Source organism: Panulirus ornatus, chromosome 12 (assembly GCF_036320965.1).
Source record: "Panulirus ornatus isolate Po-2019 chromosome 12, ASM3632096v1, whole genome shotgun sequence".
In the NCBI taxonomy this organism is placed as follows: domain Eukaryota; kingdom Metazoa; phylum Arthropoda; class Malacostraca; order Decapoda; family Palinuridae; genus Panulirus; species Panulirus ornatus.
Window position 1 is genome coordinate 56,404,618 of NC_092235.1, and position 21,075 is coordinate 56,425,692.

General features: G+C 41.3%; 1 protein-coding gene across 4 annotated transcripts in view; it reads left to right on the forward strand.

The window, feature by feature from the left end:
• The window catches only part of LOC139752072 (hydroxyacyl-coenzyme A dehydrogenase, mitochondrial-like), a 98,308-nt gene that overhangs the window by 59,927 nt on the left and 17,306 nt on the right, over window positions 1-21,075 (forward strand). For 3 of the 4 annotated variants that reach the window (XM_071667916.1, XM_071667914.1, XM_071667915.1), the window contains exons 4-5: window positions 2,040-2,202; window positions 2,763-2,879. The exons of the other annotated variant lie outside the window; for it this stretch is intronic. In XM_071667916.1, the coding sequence (XP_071524017.1) occupies window positions 2,040-2,202; window positions 2,763-2,879 (280 nt within the window). The remainder of the gene's footprint in view (window positions 1-2,039; window positions 2,203-2,762; window positions 2,880-21,075) is intronic. 4 annotated transcript variants of the gene reach the window in all.

The following is a 21,075-nucleotide window of genomic DNA, read 5'->3' on the forward strand; positions in this document are numbered from 1 at the left end:
ACCTCTTCTCTGTTTACCAAATCATTTTTCCTAACCCTCTCACTTTGCACACCACCTCGACCAAAACGCCCTATAGCTGCCACTCTATCATCAAATACATTTAGCAAACCTTCAAAATACTCACTCCATCTCCTTCTCACATCACCACTACTATTTATCACCTCCCATTATCCCCCTTCACTGAAGTTCCCATTTGTTCCCTTGTCTTACGCACTTTATTTACCTCCTTCCAAAACATCTTTTTATTCTCCCTAAAATTTAATGATACTCTCTCATCCCAACTCTCATTTGCCCTCTTTTTCACCTCTTGCAACTTTCTCTTGACCTCCTGCCTCTTTCTTTTATACATCTCCCTGTCATTTGCATTATTTCCCTGCAAAAATCATCCAAATGCCTCTCTCTTCTCTTTCACTAATAATCTAACTTCTTCATCCCACCACTCACTACCCTTTCTAATCTGCCCACCTCCCACGCTTCTCATGCCACAAGCATCCGTTGCGCAAGCCATCATTACTTCCCTAAATACATCCCATTCCTCCCCCACTCCACTTATGTCCTTTGTTCTCACCTTTTCCATCCTGTACTCAGTCTCTCCTGGTACTTCCTCACACAAGTCTGCTTCCCAAGCTCACTCACTCTCACCACTCTCTTCACCCCAACATTCTCTCTTCTTTCCTGAAAGCCTCTACAAATCTTCACCTTCGCCTCCACAAGGTAATGATCAGACCTCCCTCCAGTTGCACCTCTCAGCACATTAACATCCAAAAGTCTCTCTTTCGCGCGCCTATCAATTAACATGTAATCCAGTAACGCTCTCTGGCCATCTCTCCTACTTACATACATATGCTTACGTACATCTCGCTTTTTAAACCAGGTATTCCCAATCACCAGTCCTTTTTCAGCACATAAATGTACAAGCTCTTCACCATTTCCATTTACATCACTGAACACCCCATGTTCACCAATTATTCCCTCAACTGCCACATTACTCACCTTTGCATTCAAATCACCCATCACTATAACCCGGTCTCGTGCATCAAAACCACTAACACACTCACTCGGCTGCTCCCTAAACACTTGCCTCTCATGATCTTTCTTCTCATGCCCATGTGCATATGCACCTGTAATCACCCATCTCTCTCCATCAACTTTCAGTTTTACCCATATCAGTCTAGAGTTTACTTTCTTACACTCTATCACATGCTCCCACCACTCCTGTTTCAGGAGTAGTGCTACTCCATCCCTTGCTCTTGTCCTCTCACTAACCCCTGACTTTACTCCCAAAACATTCCCAAACCACTCTCCCCCTTTACTCTTGAGCTTCGTTTCACTAAGCCAAAACATCCAGGTTCCTTTCCTCAAACATGCTACCTATCTCTCCTTTTTTCTCATCTTGGTTACATCCACACACATTTTGACACCCCAATCTGAGCCTTGGAGGAGAATGAGCACTCCTCGCGTGACTCCTTCTTCTGTTTCCCCTTTTAGAAATTTAAAATACAAGGAGGGGAGGGTTTCCAGCCCCCCTCTCCCATCCCCTTTAGTCGCCTTCTATGACACATGAGGAATGCGTGGGAAGTATTCTTTCTCCCCTGTCCCCAGGGATAGGAAAATATGTATTTTGAAATCACTTTGATTTTCATTGTCTCCAAGTAGATAATGGGTAATAACAGTAGAATACTGACAAAATTTGATTTCGTGTGTCATAAGATTGAGCAACTCGGAAATGTACCCTGAAATGAAATGGTTGAGAAGCTCTGATATGGAGCATTACCATGATTAATGCTGATTTTATACCCAGATAGGCAGTAAGACTCTTGTCTATTTGTTCTTAATAAGACTGAAAGGAATCCAGGCTGGAACACTTACAGTGTGAAAAAAGGGCTTTTGATTTACTGCTTAAAGATTTGGGTGTTTCATCAATTAACACTGAATGTAAAAAGAAAAAAATGCATGGATAATAGATGATTAAATGACATAAAGTCTAATATTTTTGGTTATGTAGTAGGAAACTGATGAAATTATTTCTTTTTGTACAGGTTGTACGCATTCCAGAAACATCACAGGACACTTTTGAAGCTATGACAGGATGGGGCAAGGCTTTAGGCAAGGTGACTGTGGAATGCAAGGACACACCTGGATTCATAGTTAACCGCCTTTTAGTTCCATACATGTTTGAAGCTGTCAGGCTTTTAGAAAGAGGTGAGCAACTACGATTTGTTTAGCTTCTTTATTTGTAAGAATGCCTAATGAAACACTGATTTTTAAGGATTTGATGAGGAAATTGAATGAGATAAAGGAGGTGAAAGGAAGCTGAAGCTTTAACATTATAGGCATGTCGCTTGCCTCTTAGAAGTTAATTTTGCACATCAGGTTAAATTTTGTTAAACAGCCATTTTTTCATTGCAAGGCTTTAGCAAGCCTTTCATTGACAGTAAGCCTTTAGTGGATGAATTTTTTTCATGTAGAGGAATAATACCGCAATCCATACCTAAGGTTCTGCTCTATTGTTCATTCGAATCTTATAAATAAGATCTTGCACTGAAAGAAATGACATGAAAATCACATAGCTTAGCCTTTATGTTATGTCATCTTGAGTTTCACTTAGATTGCAAACATCTTATTTATATCACAAAATCTTCCAGTTCGTGGAGCTTCAGGTTGGAATAGAAATAGAGAGAAAACAAATGATACATGATTGACCATATGAAATGTAAAATGGTTCATTTCAAAGAAAATGCATAGCTTACCTCTTTCTCCAGGTGATGCTAGTGCCCGTGACATTGATATTGCAATGAAACTTGGTGCTGGTTACCCCATGGGACCCTTTGAACTTATGGATTATGTTGGTCTTGATACTGGAAAATTCATAATTGATGGTAAGTTAATAATACATTGTCAAGTGCATATTTTGATTACTACAAGATATCCATTTTGAGATTTGCACTTGTTACTTTGTGTGCCTGTATACTTCTTAGCCATCATAACCATTACCCCAGAGAATATCTTCCTCCTACCAACTTCAAATACTTGTAACATACTAATCCAAAGCTCCACCCACCATTCCTTCCCTGTGATTACTAATCATTCACTCCATCCTTTAAGGTAAATCCATTGGCCACCTTAACCATACTTCAATTGCCTGCTGTTCTTAATTGATCAGTTACATGAGTCAGTCTAATGGGATGGTATGGAATGTCACCATTGTGTTTTGATTTCTGTAAGGATGATGGTGAGGGAGCATTTTTAAATTGAAGTGTCTTAGAGCAAGGAGTGGGTCTCTTAGTATACTGGAGGACATGGGAAGAAAATCAGTTGTTTGCTGATGACACAGCTGTTGTGGCATGTGCCAGAGAGAAACTGTAGAACCTGATAACAGAGTTTGAAGAGTTTGTGAATAGAAAAAGGTTAAGACCAACACTGAACAAAAGTAAAATGATGAAGTGCAGAAGGGTGACAGAGGATGTGTATAGTTTGAAAAGTAAGGACATAGAGGTGTAAAGTGCTCTGTGTACCTTGAAATGAATGACAGCAGTGAGAACCTTGGTGGGCTGAAGTGAAGCATAGAGTGGAAGAGAGAGCTATGGTACTGGACACAAGAAGGTATATTTTGTAATAGAGGTTAGTGTTTGTTAGGGCAAAGTTGGGTAAATAGGAAGGTATGGTTGTCCTGAGTGTTGAACTGATGGCAGCCTTTGGCCAAGAATTCAAAAAAAAAAGAATGGAATTGCTGGAAGTGATTTTTGGTTATTTGTGTTGATCATATTACAGTGTAATGGAAATGTCTGGTATTATACTTTAAAAGCCAGGAATCATCACAATAAGATGGCTTAACCCTGTCAACTCTGTGTTATGGCAGCTAACATTGTTGATTAGGGTTGAACCCATATACATTCAGATACTGGTTGCAGTAGTCAGTCCGCAGTCACCCAAACTGTTCATTCTTCCCTTGGAGTTAGGCGATATAATGGGAGTGTGTGAAAGTGAAAGGAAGTGAATTCTTGAGTGATGTGGGTAGAAATGAAAGTGAATGGTGAGGGAAGGGTAATTATGCACCTGGCCGAGAGGAGAAAGATAATGAGAGCCAGGTGTTTTGGGAACAGCTGAGTTGTGTGTGTCAGCAGTTTTGATGCAAAAGACCAGATATTAGTGATGGGTGATTTGAGTGCTAAGGTGAGTAATGTAGCAGTTGAGGGTATATTTAGAGGCTTTTGTTATTCAGTCCTATGAATGGAAATACTGGACAGCTTTTGGAGCTGTATCCCTGGGATAGGGGAGAAAGAATACTTCCCACGCATTCCCCACGTGTCGTAGAAGGCAACTAAAGGGGACAGGAGCGAGGGCTAGAAACCCTCCCCACCTTGTATTTTAACTTTCTAAAAGGGGAAACAGAAGAAGGAGTCACGCGGGGAGTGCTCATCCTCCTCGAAGGCTCAGATTGGGGTGTCTAGATGTGTGTGGTTGTAACCAAGATGAGAAAAAAGAGAGATAGGTAGTATGTTTGAGGAAAGGAACCTGGATGTTTTGGCTCTGAGTGAGACAAAGTTCAAGGGTAAAGGGGAAGAGTGGTTTGGGAATGTTTTGGGAGTAAAGTCAGGGGTTGGTGAGAGGACAAGAGCAAGGGAAGGAGTAGCACTACTACTGAAACAGGAGTGGTGGGAATATGTGATAGAGTGTAAGAAAGTAAACTCTAGATTGATGTAGGTAAAACTGAAAGTGGATGGTGAGAGATGAGTGATTATTGCTGCATATGCACATGGGCATGAGAAGAAAGATCATGAGAGGCAAGTGTTTTGGGAGCAGCTGAGTGAGTGTGTTAGTAGTTTGATGCAGGAGACCGGGTTATAGTGATGGGTGATTTGAATGCAAAGGTGAGTAATGTGGCAGTTGAGGGAATGATTGGTGCACATGGGGTGTTCAGTGTTGTAAATGGAAATGGTGTAGAGCTTGTAGATTTGCGTGCTGAAAAAGGACTGGTGATTGGGAATATCTGGTTTAAAAAGAGAGATGTACATAAGTATACGTATGTAAGTAGGAGAGATGGCCAGAGAGCGTTGTTGGACTTTGTGTTAATTGATAGGCACATGAAAGAGATACTTTTGGATGTTAATGTATTGAGAGGTGCAACTGGAGGGATGTCTGATCATTATCTTGTGGAGGCGAAGGTGAAGATTTGTAGAGGCTTTCAGAAAAGAAGAGAGAATCTTGGGGTGAAGAGAGTGGTGAGAGTAAGTTAGCTTGGGAAGGAGACTTGTGTGAGGAAGTACCAGGAGAGACTGAGTGCAAAATGGAAAAAGGTGAGAGCAAAGGACGTAGGGGAATTGGGGGAGGAATGGGATGTATTTAGGGAATTGTGATGACTTGCGCAAAAGATGCTTGTGGCATAAGAAGTATGGAATATGGGCAGATTAGAAAGGGTAGAGTGTGTGTTGGGATGAAGAAGTAAGATTATTAGTGAAAGAGAAGAGAGAGGCATTTGGACAATTTTTTGCAGGGAAATAGTGCGAATGACTGGGAGATGTATAAAAAGAAGATGCATGAGGTCAAGAGAAAGGTGCAGGAGGTGAAAAAGAGGGCAATTGAGAGTTGGGGTGAAAGAGTATCATTAAATTATAGGGAGAATAAGATGTTTTGGAAGGAGGTAAATAAAGTGCGTAAGACAAGAGTACAAATGGGAACATGGGTGAAGGGGGCTAATGGGGAGGTAATGAAGGTTTGTTCAGTGTGCTAGATGATAACACTGGCAGATATAGTGTGTTTTGGTCAAGGTGGTGTGCAAATTGAGAGGGTTAGGGAGAATGATTTAGTAAACAGAGGAGAGATAGTAAAAGCTTTGCGGAAGATAAAAGCTGGCAAGGCAGCGGGTTTGGATGGTATTGCCGTGGAATTTATTAAAAAAGGGGGTGACTGTGTTGTTGACTGGTTGGTAAGGATATTTAATGTATGTATGACTCATGGTGATGTGCCTGAGGATTGGCAGAATGCATGTATTGCCGTGGAATTTATTAAAAAAGGGGGTGACTGTGTTGTTGACTGGTTGGTAAGGATATTTAATGTATGTATGATTCATGGTGATGTGCCTGAGGATTGGCAGAATGCATGCATAGTGCCATTGTACAAAGGCAAAGGGGATAAAGTTGAGTGCTCAAATTACAGAGGTATAAGTTTGTTGAGTATACCAGGGAAATTAAATGGGAGGGTATTGATTGAGAGGGAGAAAGCATGTATAGAGCATCAGACTGGGGAAGAGAAGTGTGGTTTCAGAATTGGTAGAGGATGTGTGGATCAGGTGTTTGCTTTGAAGAATGTATGTGAGAAATACTTAGAAAAGCAAATGGATTTGTATGTAGCATTTATGGATCTGGAGAAGGCATATGATAGAGTTGATAGAGATACTCTGTGGAATGTATTAAGAATATATGGTGTGGGAGGCAACTTGCTAGAGGCAGTGAAAAGTTTTATCGAGGCTGTAAGCTATGTGTACATGTAGGAAGAGAGGAAAGTGATTGGTTCTCAGTGAAAGTCAGTTTGCGACAGAGGTGCGTGATGTCTCCATGGTTGTTTGATTTTTTGTGGATGGGGTTAGTGAGGTGAATGCAAGAGTTTTGGAAAGAGGGGCAAGTGTACAGTCTGTTGTGGATGAAAGGGCTTGGGAAGTGAGTTAGTTGTTGTTCGCTAATGATACAGCACTGGTGGCTGATTCTGGTGAGAAACTGCAGAAGCTAGTGACTGAGTTTGGTAAAGTGTGTGAAAGAAGAAAGCTGAGAGTGAATGTGAATCAGAGCAAGGATATTAGGTACAGTAGGGTTGAGGGACAAGTCAATTGGGAGGTAAGTTTGAATGGAGAAAAAGTGGAGGAAGTGAAGTGTTTTAGATATCTGGGAGTGGATTTGGCAGTGGATGGAACCATGGAAGCGGAAGTGAGTCTTGGGTGGGGGAGGGGGTGAAAGATCTTGGAGCGTTGAAAAATGTGTGGAAGGCGAGAACATTATCTCAGAAAGCAAAAATGGGTATGTTTGAAGGAATAGTGGTACCAACAATGTTATATGGTTACGAGGCATGGGCTATAGGTAGAGTTGTGCGGAGGAGGGTGGATATGTTGGAAATGAGATGTTTGATGGCAATATGTGGTGTGAGATGGTTTGATCGAGTAAGTAATGAAAGGGTAAGAGAGATGTGTGGTAATAAAAAGAGTGTGGTTAAGAGAGCAGAAGAGGGTGTATTGAAATGGTTTGGTCACCTGGAGAGAATGAGTGAGGAAAGATTGACAAAAAGGATATATGTGTCAGAGGTGGAGGGAACGAGAAGTGGGAGACCAAACTGGAGGTTGAAGGATGGAGTGAAAAAGATTTTGAGCATATTGTCCTCAAACATCTCATTTCCAACACATCCACCCTCCTGTGCACTATTCTATCCATAGCCCACGCCTCGAAACCATACAACATTGTTGGAACCATTATTCCTTCAAATATAGCCATTTTTGCTTTAGGAGATAATGTTCTCGACTTCCACACATTCTTCAAGGCTCCCAGGATTTTCGCCCCCTCCCCCACCCTATGATTCACTTCCGCTTCCATGGTTCCATCCGCTGCCAGATCCACTCCCAGTTATCTAAAACACTTTACTTCCTCTAGTTTTTGATGATAGAGTGGCAGATATAGGGTGTTTTGGTCGAGGTGGTGTGCAAAGTGATAGGGTTAGGGAAAATGATTTGGTAAACAGAAAAGAGGTAGTAAAAGCTTTGCGGAAGATGAAAGCCGGCAAGGCAGCAGGTTTGGATGGTATTGCAGTGGAATTTATTAAAAAAGGGGGTGACTGTATTATTGACTGGTTTGTAAGGTTATTTAATGTATGTATGACTCATGGTGAGGTGCCTGAGGATTGGCGGAATGCGTGCATAGTGCCATTGTACAAAGGCAAAGGGGATAAGAGTGAGTGCTCAAATTACAGAGGTATAAGTTTGTTGAGTATTCCTGGTAAATTATATGGGAGGGTATTGATTGAGAGGGTGAAAGCATGTACAGAGCATCAGATTGGGGAAGAGCAGTGTGGTTTCAGAAGTGGTAGAGGATGTGTGAATCAGGTGTTTGCTTTGAAGAATGTATGTGAGAAATACTTAGAAAAGCAAATGGATTTGTATGTAGCATTTATGGATCTGGAGAAGGCATATGATAAAGTTGATAGAGATGCTTTGGAAGGTATTAAGAATATATGGTGTGGGAGGAAAGTTGTTAGAAGCAGTGAAAAGTATTTATCGAGGATGTAAGGCATGTGTACATGTAGGAAGAGAGGAAAGTGATTGGTTCTCAGTGAATGTAGGTTTGCGGCAGGGGTGTGTGATTTCTCCATGGTTGTTTAATTTGTTTATGGATGGGGATGTTAGGGAGGTGAATGCAAGAGTTTTGGAAAGAGGGGCAAGTATGAAGTCTGTTGTGGATGAGAGAACTTGGGAAGTGAGTCTGTTGTTGTTCAGTGATGACACAGCGCTGGTGGCTGATTCATGTGAGAAACTGCAGAAGCTGGTGACTGAGTTTGGTAAAGTGTGTGAAAGAAGAAAGTTAAGAGTAAATGTGAATAAGAGCGAGGTTATTAGGTACAGTAGGGTTGAGGGTCAAGTCAATTGGGAGGTAAGTTTGAATGGAGAAAAACTGGAGGAAGTAGAGTGTTTTAGATATCTGGGAGTGGATCTGGCAGCGGATGGAACCATGGAAGCGGAAGTGAATCATAGGGTGGGGGAGGGGGCGAAAATTCTGGGAGCCTTGAAGAATGTGTGGAAGTCGAGAACATTATCTCGGAAAGCAAAAATGGGTATGTTTGAAGGAATAGTGGTTCCAACAATGTTGTATGGTTGCGAGGCGTGGGCTATGGATAGAGTTGTGCGCAGGAGGGTGGATGTGCTGGAAATGAGATGTTTGAGGACAATGTGTGGTGTGAGGTGGTTTGATCAAGTAAGTAATGTAAGGGTAAGAGAGATGTGTGGAAATAAATAGAGCGTGGTTGAGAGAGCAGAAGAGGGTGTTTTGAAATGGTTTGGGCACATGGAGAGAATGAGTGAGGAAAGATTGACCAAGAGGATATATGTGTCGGAGGTGGAGGGAACAAGAAGTGGGAGACCAAATTGGAGGTGGAAAGATGGAGTGAAAAAGATTTTGTGTGATCGGGGCCTAAACATGCAGGAGGGTGAAAGGCGTGCAAGGAATAGAGTGAATTGGATCGATGTGGTATACCGGGGTTGACGTGCTGTCAGTGGATTAAATCAGGGCATGTGAAGCGTCTGGGGTAAACCATGGAAAGTTGTGTGGGGCCTGGATGTGGAAAGGGAGCTGTGGTTTGAGACATTATTGCATGACAGCTAGAGACTTAGTGTGAACGAGTGGGGCCTTTGTTGTCTTTTCCTAGTGCTACCTCGCACACATGAGGGGGGAGGGGGATGGTATTCCATGTGTGGCGAGGTGGCAATGGGAATGAATAAAGGCAGACAGTGTGAATTGTGTGCATGGGTATATATGTAGGTGTCTGTGTGTGTATATATATGTGTACATTGAGATGTATAGGTATGTTTATTTGCGTGTGTGGACGTGTATGTATATACATTGTGTATGGGGGTGGGTTGGGCCATTTCTTTCGTCTGTTTCCTTGCGCTACCTCGCAAACGCGGGAGACAGCGACAAAGCAAAATAACAATAATAATATATATATATATGTGTGTATGTATACGCTGAAATATATAGGTATGTATATGTGCGTGTGTGGACATGTATGAATATACATGTGTATGTGGGTGGTTTGGGCCATTCTTTTGTCAGTTTCCTTGCGCTGCCTTGCTAACGCGGGAGACAGCAACAAAGTATAATAAAATTATATGAATAAAAAATATATGCTGAAAAGGACTGGTGATTGAGAATACCATGTTTGAAAAGAGGGACATGCACAAATATACATATGTGTTAGAAAAATGGTCATTGGGCATTATTGGACTGCATACTTTTTAGGCATGTAAAAGAGACTTTTGGATGTAAATGTGCTGAAAGTTTGTTGGTGAGATGTCTGATCATTTCTTGTGAAGGTGAGAGTGAAGATTTACAAAAGTTTTAGGGAAAGTGGGAACAGTGTTGGAGAGAAGAAAGTAGTGAAAGCAAGTGAGCATGAGAAAGAGACTTGTGTAAAGAAATACTAGGAGAGATTGAGTGTTGAATGGCAAAAGTTGAGAGTAAATGAAACAAGGGGAATGGGTGAGGAAAGGGAGGTATTTATGGAACGGATGTTGCCATGTGTGAAAGATGCATGTGGCATGCGAAAGGTGAAATATGGGCAGATTAGGAAGGATAGTGAGTTGTGAAATATGGAATTTATGCTGCCAGTTAAAGAGAGAAGAGAGACATATGGGTGGTACTTACAGGGAAGGAGTGCATATGATTGGGGATGTGTTAGAGAAAGCAGCAGGAGGTCAAGAGGAAGATGCAAGGGTTGGAAAGAAGGGCAAATGGAGGTTGGATGAGAGATTATCAATAAACTAGGGAGAGTAAGTTGTTTTAGAAGGTTAATTTTGTGTGAAAAACAATATAGCAGATAGGAACATCAGTGGAAGAAGCAAATGGGGAAAACATAACTGGTAATGGTGAAGTGAAGAGATGTAGCGAGTATTTTGAATGTCTGATGAATGTGTTAGGTGATAGAATGACAGTTGTAGGGTGTTTGGGTCTGGATGGGATATGAAGGGAGAGAGCAATGGAGAGTGGTTTGGTGATTGAAAAATGAGGTGGAGAAAGCCATACAGAAGATGAAATGTAGCAAGGTGGGTGGATGGATGGTATTGCAGTTGAATTTATGAAGGAGGCAGTGACTAGTTGTTGGTTAGTGTGGATCACGGTGATTGCCTGAGGGTTGGTGAAATGCATGTATAGTGCCATTGTATAAAGGCTAGAGGGATAAGGGTGAATGTGCAAACTACAGAGGTATAAGTTTGTTGAGTGTACTTGTTAAGTTGTGTGGTAGGGTAGTGATAGAGAGGGTAGTGTACAGAGCATTGGATTGGGGAGGAGCATTGTGATTTCAGAAGAGGTAGAGGATGTGTTGATCAAGTGTGTGCTTCAGAGAATGTGTGTATGTAAGAAATACTTAGAGAAGCAGTTGGATTTTTATTTGGCATTTATAGATATGGAAAAAGCATATGATGAGTTTGATAGAGATGTCTTGTGAAAGGCCTAAGAATTTACGGCGTGGGAGGAAAACTGCTTGAGGCAGTGAGAAGTTTTAATCAAAGGTGAAAAGCATGTGTACAAGTAAGAAGAGAGGAGAATGAATAGTTCCAAGTGAAAGTTGATCATTGGCAGGGGTTTGAGATATTCATTTTGTTTATTGATGGGTTGGCAAAGGAGGTAAATGTGAGCCTTGGAGAGAGGGGCAAGCATGCTGTCTGCAGGGGATGAGATGACCTGGGAAGTAAGTCCGTTGTTGTCTGCATATGATACAGCACTGGCAGCAGATTTGAGTGAAAATCTGCAGAAGTTGGTGATTGAGATTCGGAGAGAGTGTGGAAGGAAAGTTTGGAAGTAAATGTGAATAAAAGCAAGGTTATTATATGTTTAGTTGGGTTAAGGGACTCGTTAGTTTGAGTGTGAGTTTGAATGTAGAAGAATTAGAGAAACTGAAGTGCTTTCAGTACCTGGTAGTGTACATGACATCAAATGGAACCATGGGAGTGGAAGGAAATCATGGGGTGGGTGAGGAGCAAAGGTTCATTGAGCACTGAAAAATGTGTGGAAAGAGATGCCATTATCTGGGATGGCAAAATTTGGTATGGTTGAAGGTATAGTGGTCCCAGCAATATTGTATGGATGCAAGGCTTTATTGAGGAAGGCAGATGGGTTGGATATGAAATATTTGAGGACAATATGTGGTGTCTGGTGGTTTGATTTAGTAAGGAATGAAAGGGTATGGTAATAGAAAGAGTGTAATTGAGATAGGTGAACAGGGTGTGCTGAAATAGGTTGGTCATATAGAGAGAATGAGCATGGAGAGGTGGACAAAGAGGATATATGTGTCAAAAGTAGAGAACAAGAACAGGGAGACTAAATTGGAGATAGAAGGACAGAGTTAAAAAGATTTTGAGGTGTCAAAAGTAGAGAACAAGAACAGGGAGACTAAATTGGAGATAGAAGGACAGAGTTAAAAAGATTTTGAGCAATTGGGCTTTGATCATGAGGAAGGGTGAAAGGCCTGCACAGGAAAGGGTACTTTTTCAACACCTGCACCTTCCTCTTGACCCCATGCCCCTTTCTCTTATACATTCCCCCAATCATTTGCACTCATTTCTGGTAAGTACTGCCCAGATGCCTTTATTCTTTTCTTTTACTAGCAACTTTACTTCTTCATCTCACCACACACTACCCTTTCTATTTTGCCCACCTCTCACCATTCACCTGCCACATCCATCTCTCGCACATGCCAGCACTGCTTCCCAAAAGACTTCCCACTCCCATAGCTTCAGATACTCTCTTCTTTTGCCATTCTGCACATATTCTGGTATTTCTTTACAAGTCTGTTTTCCAAGCACACTTTCTCTCACCACTTTCTTCTCACCAATGTCGTTTCCTCTTTCCTGAAAACCTCTACAAGTATTCACCCGTGCCTCCACAAGACAGTGGTCAGATATCCCATCAGCTGCCCCTCTTGGCATGTTTACATCCAAAAGTCTCTCTTGTAATAGCTTATCAATTAATATGTAATCCAAGAATGCCTGCTGACCATCTCCTTTACTCACAGTATGTATACCTATATATGTGCCTTTTTTTAAACCAGGTATTCCCAGTCAACAGTGCCTTTTCAGCACACAGCTCTACAAGTTTTTCACCATTTCCATTCATAATATTGAGTGCTCTCTCTCTCTCTCTCTCTCTCTCTCTCTCTCTCTCTCTCTCTCTCTCTCTCTCTCTCTCTCTCTCTCTCTCTCTCTCTCTCTCTCTCTCTCTCTCTATACTGATATCTTACATCAAAACTGCTGACACAGTCACTCATGATCTTTCTTCTCATGGCATGGTCCATAAGCATTGATAATCACCTCATCTCTTGCCATCTGTTTTCATTTTTACTCACATCTGTCTAGAATCTGCTTCCAGTCTTTCAAACACTCCCATAACTCCTGCTTCAGGATTAGTGTTACTCCTTCCCTATCTCTTGTCCTCTCACCAGTCCTTGACTTTATTCCTTGGACATTTCCTGACCATTCTTCCCCCTTAACCTTTGAGCTTTTCTTTTTTTTCCGAAGCCAGAACATCCAGGTCTCTTTTCTGAAATAAACTAACAATTCCCCCTTTTTCTTATCTTGGTTACATCCATATACATTTCAACACCCCAGCCTGAGCCTTTGAGGAGGATTAGCCCTCCCTGCTTGGATCCTTCTGTTCTTTCTTTTATTTTAATCAACAACTCTGGAGTTGTTGAAAGATGATTAGTTATATATGCCCCTTAAAAAATGTGAAATATATCCTTCTGTGTCCCGGGGGTAGAGGAGAAAGATTTTTACCTCTGTGTTTCCATAATGTCACAGAAAGCAACTATAGAGGGTAGGACTTGGGGGGCTGGCACCCTTTACCCCTTCTTGTACTTCAATTCCTAAAAGATGTAACAGAAAAAGGAACCAAGCAGGGAGTTTTGAGTGTGTATGTCAGTAGGAGAGATAGTCTGCAGGCATTACTGGATTATCCATTAATTGGTAGGCATGTAGAAGAGAGCCTTTTGGGTATAAATGTGGAGAGGGGCAACTTGTGGGGATACCGGATCACTATCTTGTGGAGACAAGGTTAAAGATTTTTAGAGGTTTTGGAAAAGAGGAAACAATGTCAGTGAGAAAGAGAGGTAAGAAAAAGTGAGCTTGGGAAAGAGTCTTGTGCAAAGAAACACTAGGAAGGATTGCGTGTAGAATGGCAAAAGGTGAGATTAAATGAAGCAAGGGGATGGATGGGGAATGGCAGGTATGTAGGGAAGCAGTATCAGCATATGTTAGAGATGCTTGTAACATGCAAATGATTAAAGATGAGCTGATTAGAAAGGATCATGAGTGGTGGGATGAAGTAAAGTTGCTTGTGAAAAAGAGGGGCATTTGGACAGTACTTACTGGGAAGGGGTGCAAATGATTGGGGGAATGCATAAGAGAAAGCAACAGGAGGTCAAAAGAAAGGTGTAGGTGTTGAAAAAGAGGTCAATTGAGAGGTGGTGTGAGCGAGCATCAGTAGATTTTAGAAAAATAAGATGTTTTGGAAGTAGGTCAATAATGTATGAAAAACAAGACAACAGATAGGAACATTGGTGAAAAGAGACTTGTGTGAAGAAATGCCTGAAGAGATTGAGTGTAAAATAGCAAAAGGGGAGAGTAAATGAAGCAAGGGGATGGGTGAGGAATAGGAGGTATGTAGGGATGCAGTGTTGGCATGTGAGAGAGATGCATGTAGCATGCAAAAGGTGAATGGTGATCAGATTAGGAAGGTTAGTAAGTGGGGGGATAGAGAAGTAAAATTGCCAGTGCAAGAGAAAAGAGAGGCATTTGGGCAGTACTTACAAGTAAGAGTGCACATAAGTGGTGGATGTAGAAGAGAAAGCAACAGAAGGTCAAGGGGAAGGAGCAGGGGTTGAAAAAGAGGGCGAATTGAAGTTGTGGTGTGTTAGTATCAGTAAACTTAAGGGAGAATAAGATGTTTTGGAAAGTGGTTAATCATTTGAGGAAAAAAAAAAGCGATAGGAACATTGGTGAAGGGGGCAAAAGGGGAGGTATTGACGAAGTGAGGAGGAGATGGTGTGAGTATTTTGAAGGACTGTTGAATATGTTTGATAATAGGGTGGCAGATGTAGTCTTTGGGTTAGTGTGATATGCAAAGTGAGAAAGTAATGTAGAGTGGTTTGGTGAAGAGAGAAAAGGCAATGAAATCCTTACATGAGAAGAAATGTGGCAAAGCATCTGCAGTGGATGTATTGTAGTTGAATATATTAAGAAAGGGGATGATCGTGTTGTTGATTGGCTACGTAGATATTCACTTTACGTATGGATCATGTTGATGTGTCTGAGGATTGGCAGGATGCATGTTAGTGCCACTGTATAAAGGCAAGGGGGGTTAAGGATGAGTATTCAAACCACAGTGGTATAAGTTTGTTGAGTTTTGAGCTTACTTAGTAAGTTGTATTGGAGGGTATTGGCTGAGAGGGTGAAGGTATATGCAGAGCATCAGATTGGGGAGGAGCAGTCTGGTTTCAAAAGTTGTTAGATGTGTGGATTATGTGTTTGCTTTAAAGAATGTTTGAGAGATACTTGGATCTGTATAAGACATTTATGGATCTGGAGAAAGCATATGATGGGGTTGATAGAGATGCCTTGTGGAAGATCTTAAGAATATGCAGTGTAGAAGGAAAGCTGCCAAAAGTAGAGGTTTTTATCAAGGGTATAAGGCATGTGTAGAAGAGAGGAGCATGAAGGGTTCTGAGTGAAGGTTGGTTTGCAGCAGGGTTGTGCGATGTCACTATGGCTGTTTTATTTGTTTATGGATGGGGTGGTGAGGAAAGTGAATGCAAGCCTTAGAGAGAGAGAGAGAGACAGAGACAGAGACAGACAGACAGACAGACAGACAGACAGACAGACAGACAGACAGACAGACAGACAGACAGACAGACAGAGGCAAGAATGCAGTCTGTAGGGATGAGATGGTTTAGGAAGTGAGTCACTTGTAATTTGCTGATGATACAGCACTGGTGTCAGATTCATATGAGAAACTGCTGAAGTTAGTGACTAATTTTAGAAGTGTGTGTGAAAGGAGGAAGTTGAAAGTGAATGAGAATAAAAGCAGGTTATTAGGTTTAGCAGGGTTGAGTAAGGTTAGTTTGGGTGTGAGTTTGGATGGGGAAGACCTTAGAGTGGACATGCTAATGAATGGAATTGTGGAAGCACAAGTGATTCATAGGGTGGGTGAGGGGCAAAATTTTTAGAACTGAAGAATGTGTTGAAAGAAGTGTCTTCATATAGGAGGGCAGAAATGGATATGTTTGAGATTATAGTAGTCTTTGTACAAAGGCAAAGGGGATAAAGGTGAGTGCTCAAATTACAGAGGTATAAGTTTGTTGAGTATTCCTGGGAAACTATATGGGAGGGTATTGATTGAGAGGGTAAAGGCATGTATAGAGCATCATATTGGGGAAGAGCAGTGTGGTTTGAGAAATGGTAGAGAATGTGTGGATCAGGTGTTTGTTTTGAAGAATGTATGTGAGAAATAGAAAAAAAAATGGATTTTTATGTAGCATTTATGGATCTGGAGAAGGCATATGATAGAGTTGGTAGAGATGCTCTTTGGAAGGTATTAAGTGTATATTTTGTGGGAGGTAAGTTGCTAGAAGCTGTGAAAAGTTTTTATCAAGGATGTAAGGCATGTGTACGAGTAGGAAGCGAGGAAAGTGATTGGTTCCTAGTGAATGTGGTTCCTAGTGAATGTCGGTTTGCGGCAGGGGTGCATGATGTCTCCATGGTTGTTTAATTCATTTATGGATGGGGTTGTTAGGGAGGTGAATGCAAGAGTTTTGGAAAGAGGGGCAAGTATTCAGTCTGTTGTGGATGAGAGGGCTTTGGAAGTGAGTCAGTTGTTTGCTGATGATGCAGTGCTGGTGGCTGATTTGGATGAGAAACTGTAGAAGCTGGTGACTGAGTTTTGTAGTCTGTGAAAGAAGAAAGCTGAGAGTAAATGTGAATAAGAGCAAGGTTATTAGGTACGGAAGGGTTGAGGGACAAGTCACTTGGGAGGTAAGTTTGAATGGAGAAAAACTGTAGGAAGTGAAGTGTTTTAGATATCTGGGAGTGGATTTAGCAGTGGATGGAACCATGGAAGCAGACGTAAGTCACAGGGTGGGGGAGGTGAAGAAAGTTCTGGGAGTGTCGAAGAATGTGTGGAAGGCGAGAACGTTATCTCGTAGAGTAAAAATGGGTATGTTTGAAGGAATAATGGTTCCAACAATGTTATATGGTTGCGAGGCTTGAGCTATAGATAGGGTTGTGCGGTGGAGGATGGATGTGTTGGAAATGAGATGTTTTGAGGACAATATGTGGTGTAAGGTGGTTTGATTAAGTAATGACAGGATAAGAGAGACGTGTGGTGATAAAAAGTGTGGCTGAGAGAGCAGAAGAGGGTGCATTGAAATGGTTTGGTCACATGGAGAGAATGAGTGAGAAAAAATTGACCCAGAGGATATATGTGTCAGAGGTGGAGTGAATGAGGAGAAGTGGGAGACCAAATTGGAGGTGGAAGGATGGAGTGAAAAAGATATTGAGCAATCAGGGCCTGAACATACAGGAGGATGAAAGGCGCGCAAGGAATAGAGTGAATTGGAATGATTTGGTATACTGGGGTCGACGTGCTGTCAATGGATTGAACCAGGGCATGTGAAGTGTCTAGGATAAATCACGGAAAGTTTTATGAGGCTTGGATGTGGAAAGGTAGCTGTGGTTTTGGTTATCATTACAGCTAGAGACTGAGAGTGAATGATTGTGGCCTTTGTTGTCTTTTCCTAGCACTACCTTGCGTGTGCCTCGGGAAGGGGGGTGCCGTTTCATGTGTGGCAGGGTGGCGACGGAAATGGATGAAGGCAGCAAGTATGAATGTGTACATGTCTATATATGTATATGTCTGTGTATGTATATGTATGTATACGTTGAAATGTATAGGTATGTATATATGCGTGTGTGGGTGTTTATGTATGTACATGTGTATGTGGGTGGGTTGGGCCATTCTTTCAACTGTTTCCTTGCACTACCTCGCTAACACTGGAGACAGCGACAGAGTATAATCAAAATAAAATGAATAATAATGATGATGCTAATCTTAATAATAATGATAAGTAGAACACATTTAAGAGGGGAGGGAGAAGTGGGTTGGAAATCCTCCCCTCTTTTTCAAAGATGTAACAGGGGAAGGAGCTAGGTTAGGATTTTTCTTCAAGAAAGTTACTCTGTTACACAGGAATACAAGGGAATTGAAACAGCAACAGACTGTTGGTTCCATTTGAGGTTGTTTTTGATAATGGAAGATAATGGAAGCTCATGGATTGGTGCTATCAAATTTGGAATGTATACATATGATTCGGGGAAAATAACCTGCAAATCGTCAGTATGACTAAGGAGTTGCAAATAATGTAAGTCATGGACTTGAAGTAAAACATTTATTAAGTCAGTTTTTAAATATATCCATAGTATTGCTATCAACCGGTCTAAATTGGCAAATCATTTCATTTCACAACCCTGTTGAAGAATAAGTACTTGGCATCCTTTGAGGTAAAACATTTGCCCTTGAGTTTGCTTCTTTTACCGTGGGTGAAATCAGATGAATAGGTTGTCTTCAGTCGTAACTGCAAATTCAAAAAAAAAAATTAAGATTTATCTGTGGCTTCATTGTCTTCAACTGATTCACCATTTTCTGTCATTAATGGAATAATTGCATGGGTAATGACTCTAGCTTCTAACACAACTATAAAACTCTGTAGGGTTTCTTTTGCTGTTGTCAGCAATATACACATCGCAGTAGCATTTAATTTGTCACATAAATTTGTAGTTTCTCTACACATGTTAACATAACTTACTTCATGTCAGATATTGGTATCTCTCAGTTTTGTATTAGCTACTTTCTTAAACAGCAGGCTCTCTTTTATATCACTGTTCCACCACCTTGGCTTTGTTCTTTAGAAATAGACCATCTACTACACATTGTCACTTATGTTCACTCTACTGCTTTGAAAGTTTTATTGAAGCTTTTCCAAGCTGTGTTCATGTCATTTTCATTGACTATATCATCCCAGGTTTGCCTGTCAAGAGCAGTGCAAAGATCATTAAAATGTGCAACTTTAGAATCTGGTATTTTTTTCACATCTGTTATGTTGACCAATATTACGTACTGTGTTGAGAGCAATCTCAAAAGTAATTTGTTGGTAATCGCTTGTACTAAACTTTTCACCACCTTCAACATTATTAACGAGATTCTCTTAATTTGAACTAAATCTGTAATAGTCTCGTCTCAAGTAGGTTTAATGAATTGGATTGGGGCACTGTCAAGCAAAATTAGGTAGATTCCACATGTGAAGCTACTGGAAGGGATTATCCCCATTTAGATATTGATATCTTAAAATCTCTTACAATGATAGATTCTTGTTTATTACAAATTTCTGCTCACTGACAATAAAATCTTTCATATACCCCTGGTATCTGTGCTGGTGGCCTATAAACTAACCCTAATGTTATTTTCTTATGAATTTTAGCTTTAATTTCCGCAAAAATGAAGTCAACATTTTCAACTGTAACGACATTTTTTACTACAGGATTTAGATGAGCTTTAACAAAGACCATGACACCAGCGCCTACTTTGTTTGCCCCATCTATAAAATACGAGTTTACCCTGGAATTGAGTATTCAGCAAGGGAATGTATGTCATTGATATCTAACCAAGATTCAGAAATGGCAGTCATATTGTAATTTCCTTCTGATGCCATTATTTCTGACTCAGAGATTGTACTGCATTCTTAATGTTTCCTTGCTGACACATGAAATAGCAAACACATATGAAAAAGACAGAAAGATATATTTTATGCATTTGTGTCTGTAAACTTTGTAGATAAATCATAAATACTTTTAATGTAAAGCGACTAGAGGGGACGGGAGCGGGGGGCCAGAAATCCTCCCCTCCTTGTATTTTTTTAACTTTCTAAAATGGGAAACAGAAGAAGGAGTCACGCGGGGAGTGCTCATCCTCCTCGAAGGCTCAGATTGGGGTGCCTAAATGTGTGTGGATGTAACCAAGATGTGAAAAAAGGAGAGATAGGTAGTATGTTTGAGGAAAGGAAGCTGGATGTTTTGGCTCTGAGTGAAACGAAGCTCAAGGGTAAAGGGGAAGAGTGGTTTGGGAATGTCTTGGGAGTAAAGTCAGGGGTTAGTGAGAGGACAAGAGCAAGGGAAGGAGTAGCAGTACTCCTGAAACAGGAGCTGTGGGAGTATGTGATAGAATGTAAGAAAGTAAATTCTCGATTAATATGGGTAAAACTGAAAGTTGATGGAGAGAGATGGGTGATTATTGGTGCATATGCACCTGGGCATGAGAAGAAAGATCATGAGAGGCAAGTGTTTTGGGAGCAAATAATGAGTGTGTTAGTGGTTTTGATGCACGAGACCGGGTTATAGTGATGGGTGATTTGAATGCAAAGGTGAGAAATGTGGCAGTTGAGGGAATAATTGGTATACATGGGGTGTTCAGTGTTGTAAATGGAAATGGTGAAGAGTTTGTAGATTTTTTTTTTTTTTTTTTTTTTTTTTTTTTTTTTTTTTTTTGCCGCTGTCTCCCGCGTTTGTGAGGTAGCACAAGGAAACAGACAAAAGAAATGGCCCAACCCACCCCCATACACATGTATATACATACGTCCACACACGAAAATATACATACCTACACAGCTTTCCATGGTTTACCCCAGACGCTTCACGTGCCTTGATTCAATCCACTGACAGCACGTCAACCCCGGTATACCACATCGCTCCAATTCACTCTATTCCTTGCCCTCCTTTCTCCCTCCTGCATGTTCAGGCCCCGATCACACAAAATCTTTTTCTCTCCATCTTTCCACCTCCAATTTGGTCTCCCTCTTCTCCTCGTTCCCTCCACCTCCGACACATATATCCTCTTGGTCAATCTTTCCTCACTCATTCTCTCCATGTGCCCAAACCATTTCAAAACACCCTCTTCTGCTCTCTCAACCACGCTCTTTTTATTTCCACACAACTCTCTTACCCTTACGTTACTTACTCGATCAAACCACCTCACACCACACATTGTCCTCAAACATCTCATTTCCAGCACATCCATCCTCCTGCGCACAACTCTATCCATAGCCCATGCCTCGCAACCATTCAACATTGTTGGAACCACTATTCCTTCAAACATACCCATTTTTGCTTTCCGAGATAATGTTCTCGACTTCCACACATTCTTCAAGGCTCCCAGAATTTTCGCCCCCTCCCCCACCCTATGATCCACTTCCGCTTCCATGGTTCCATCCGCTGCCAGATCC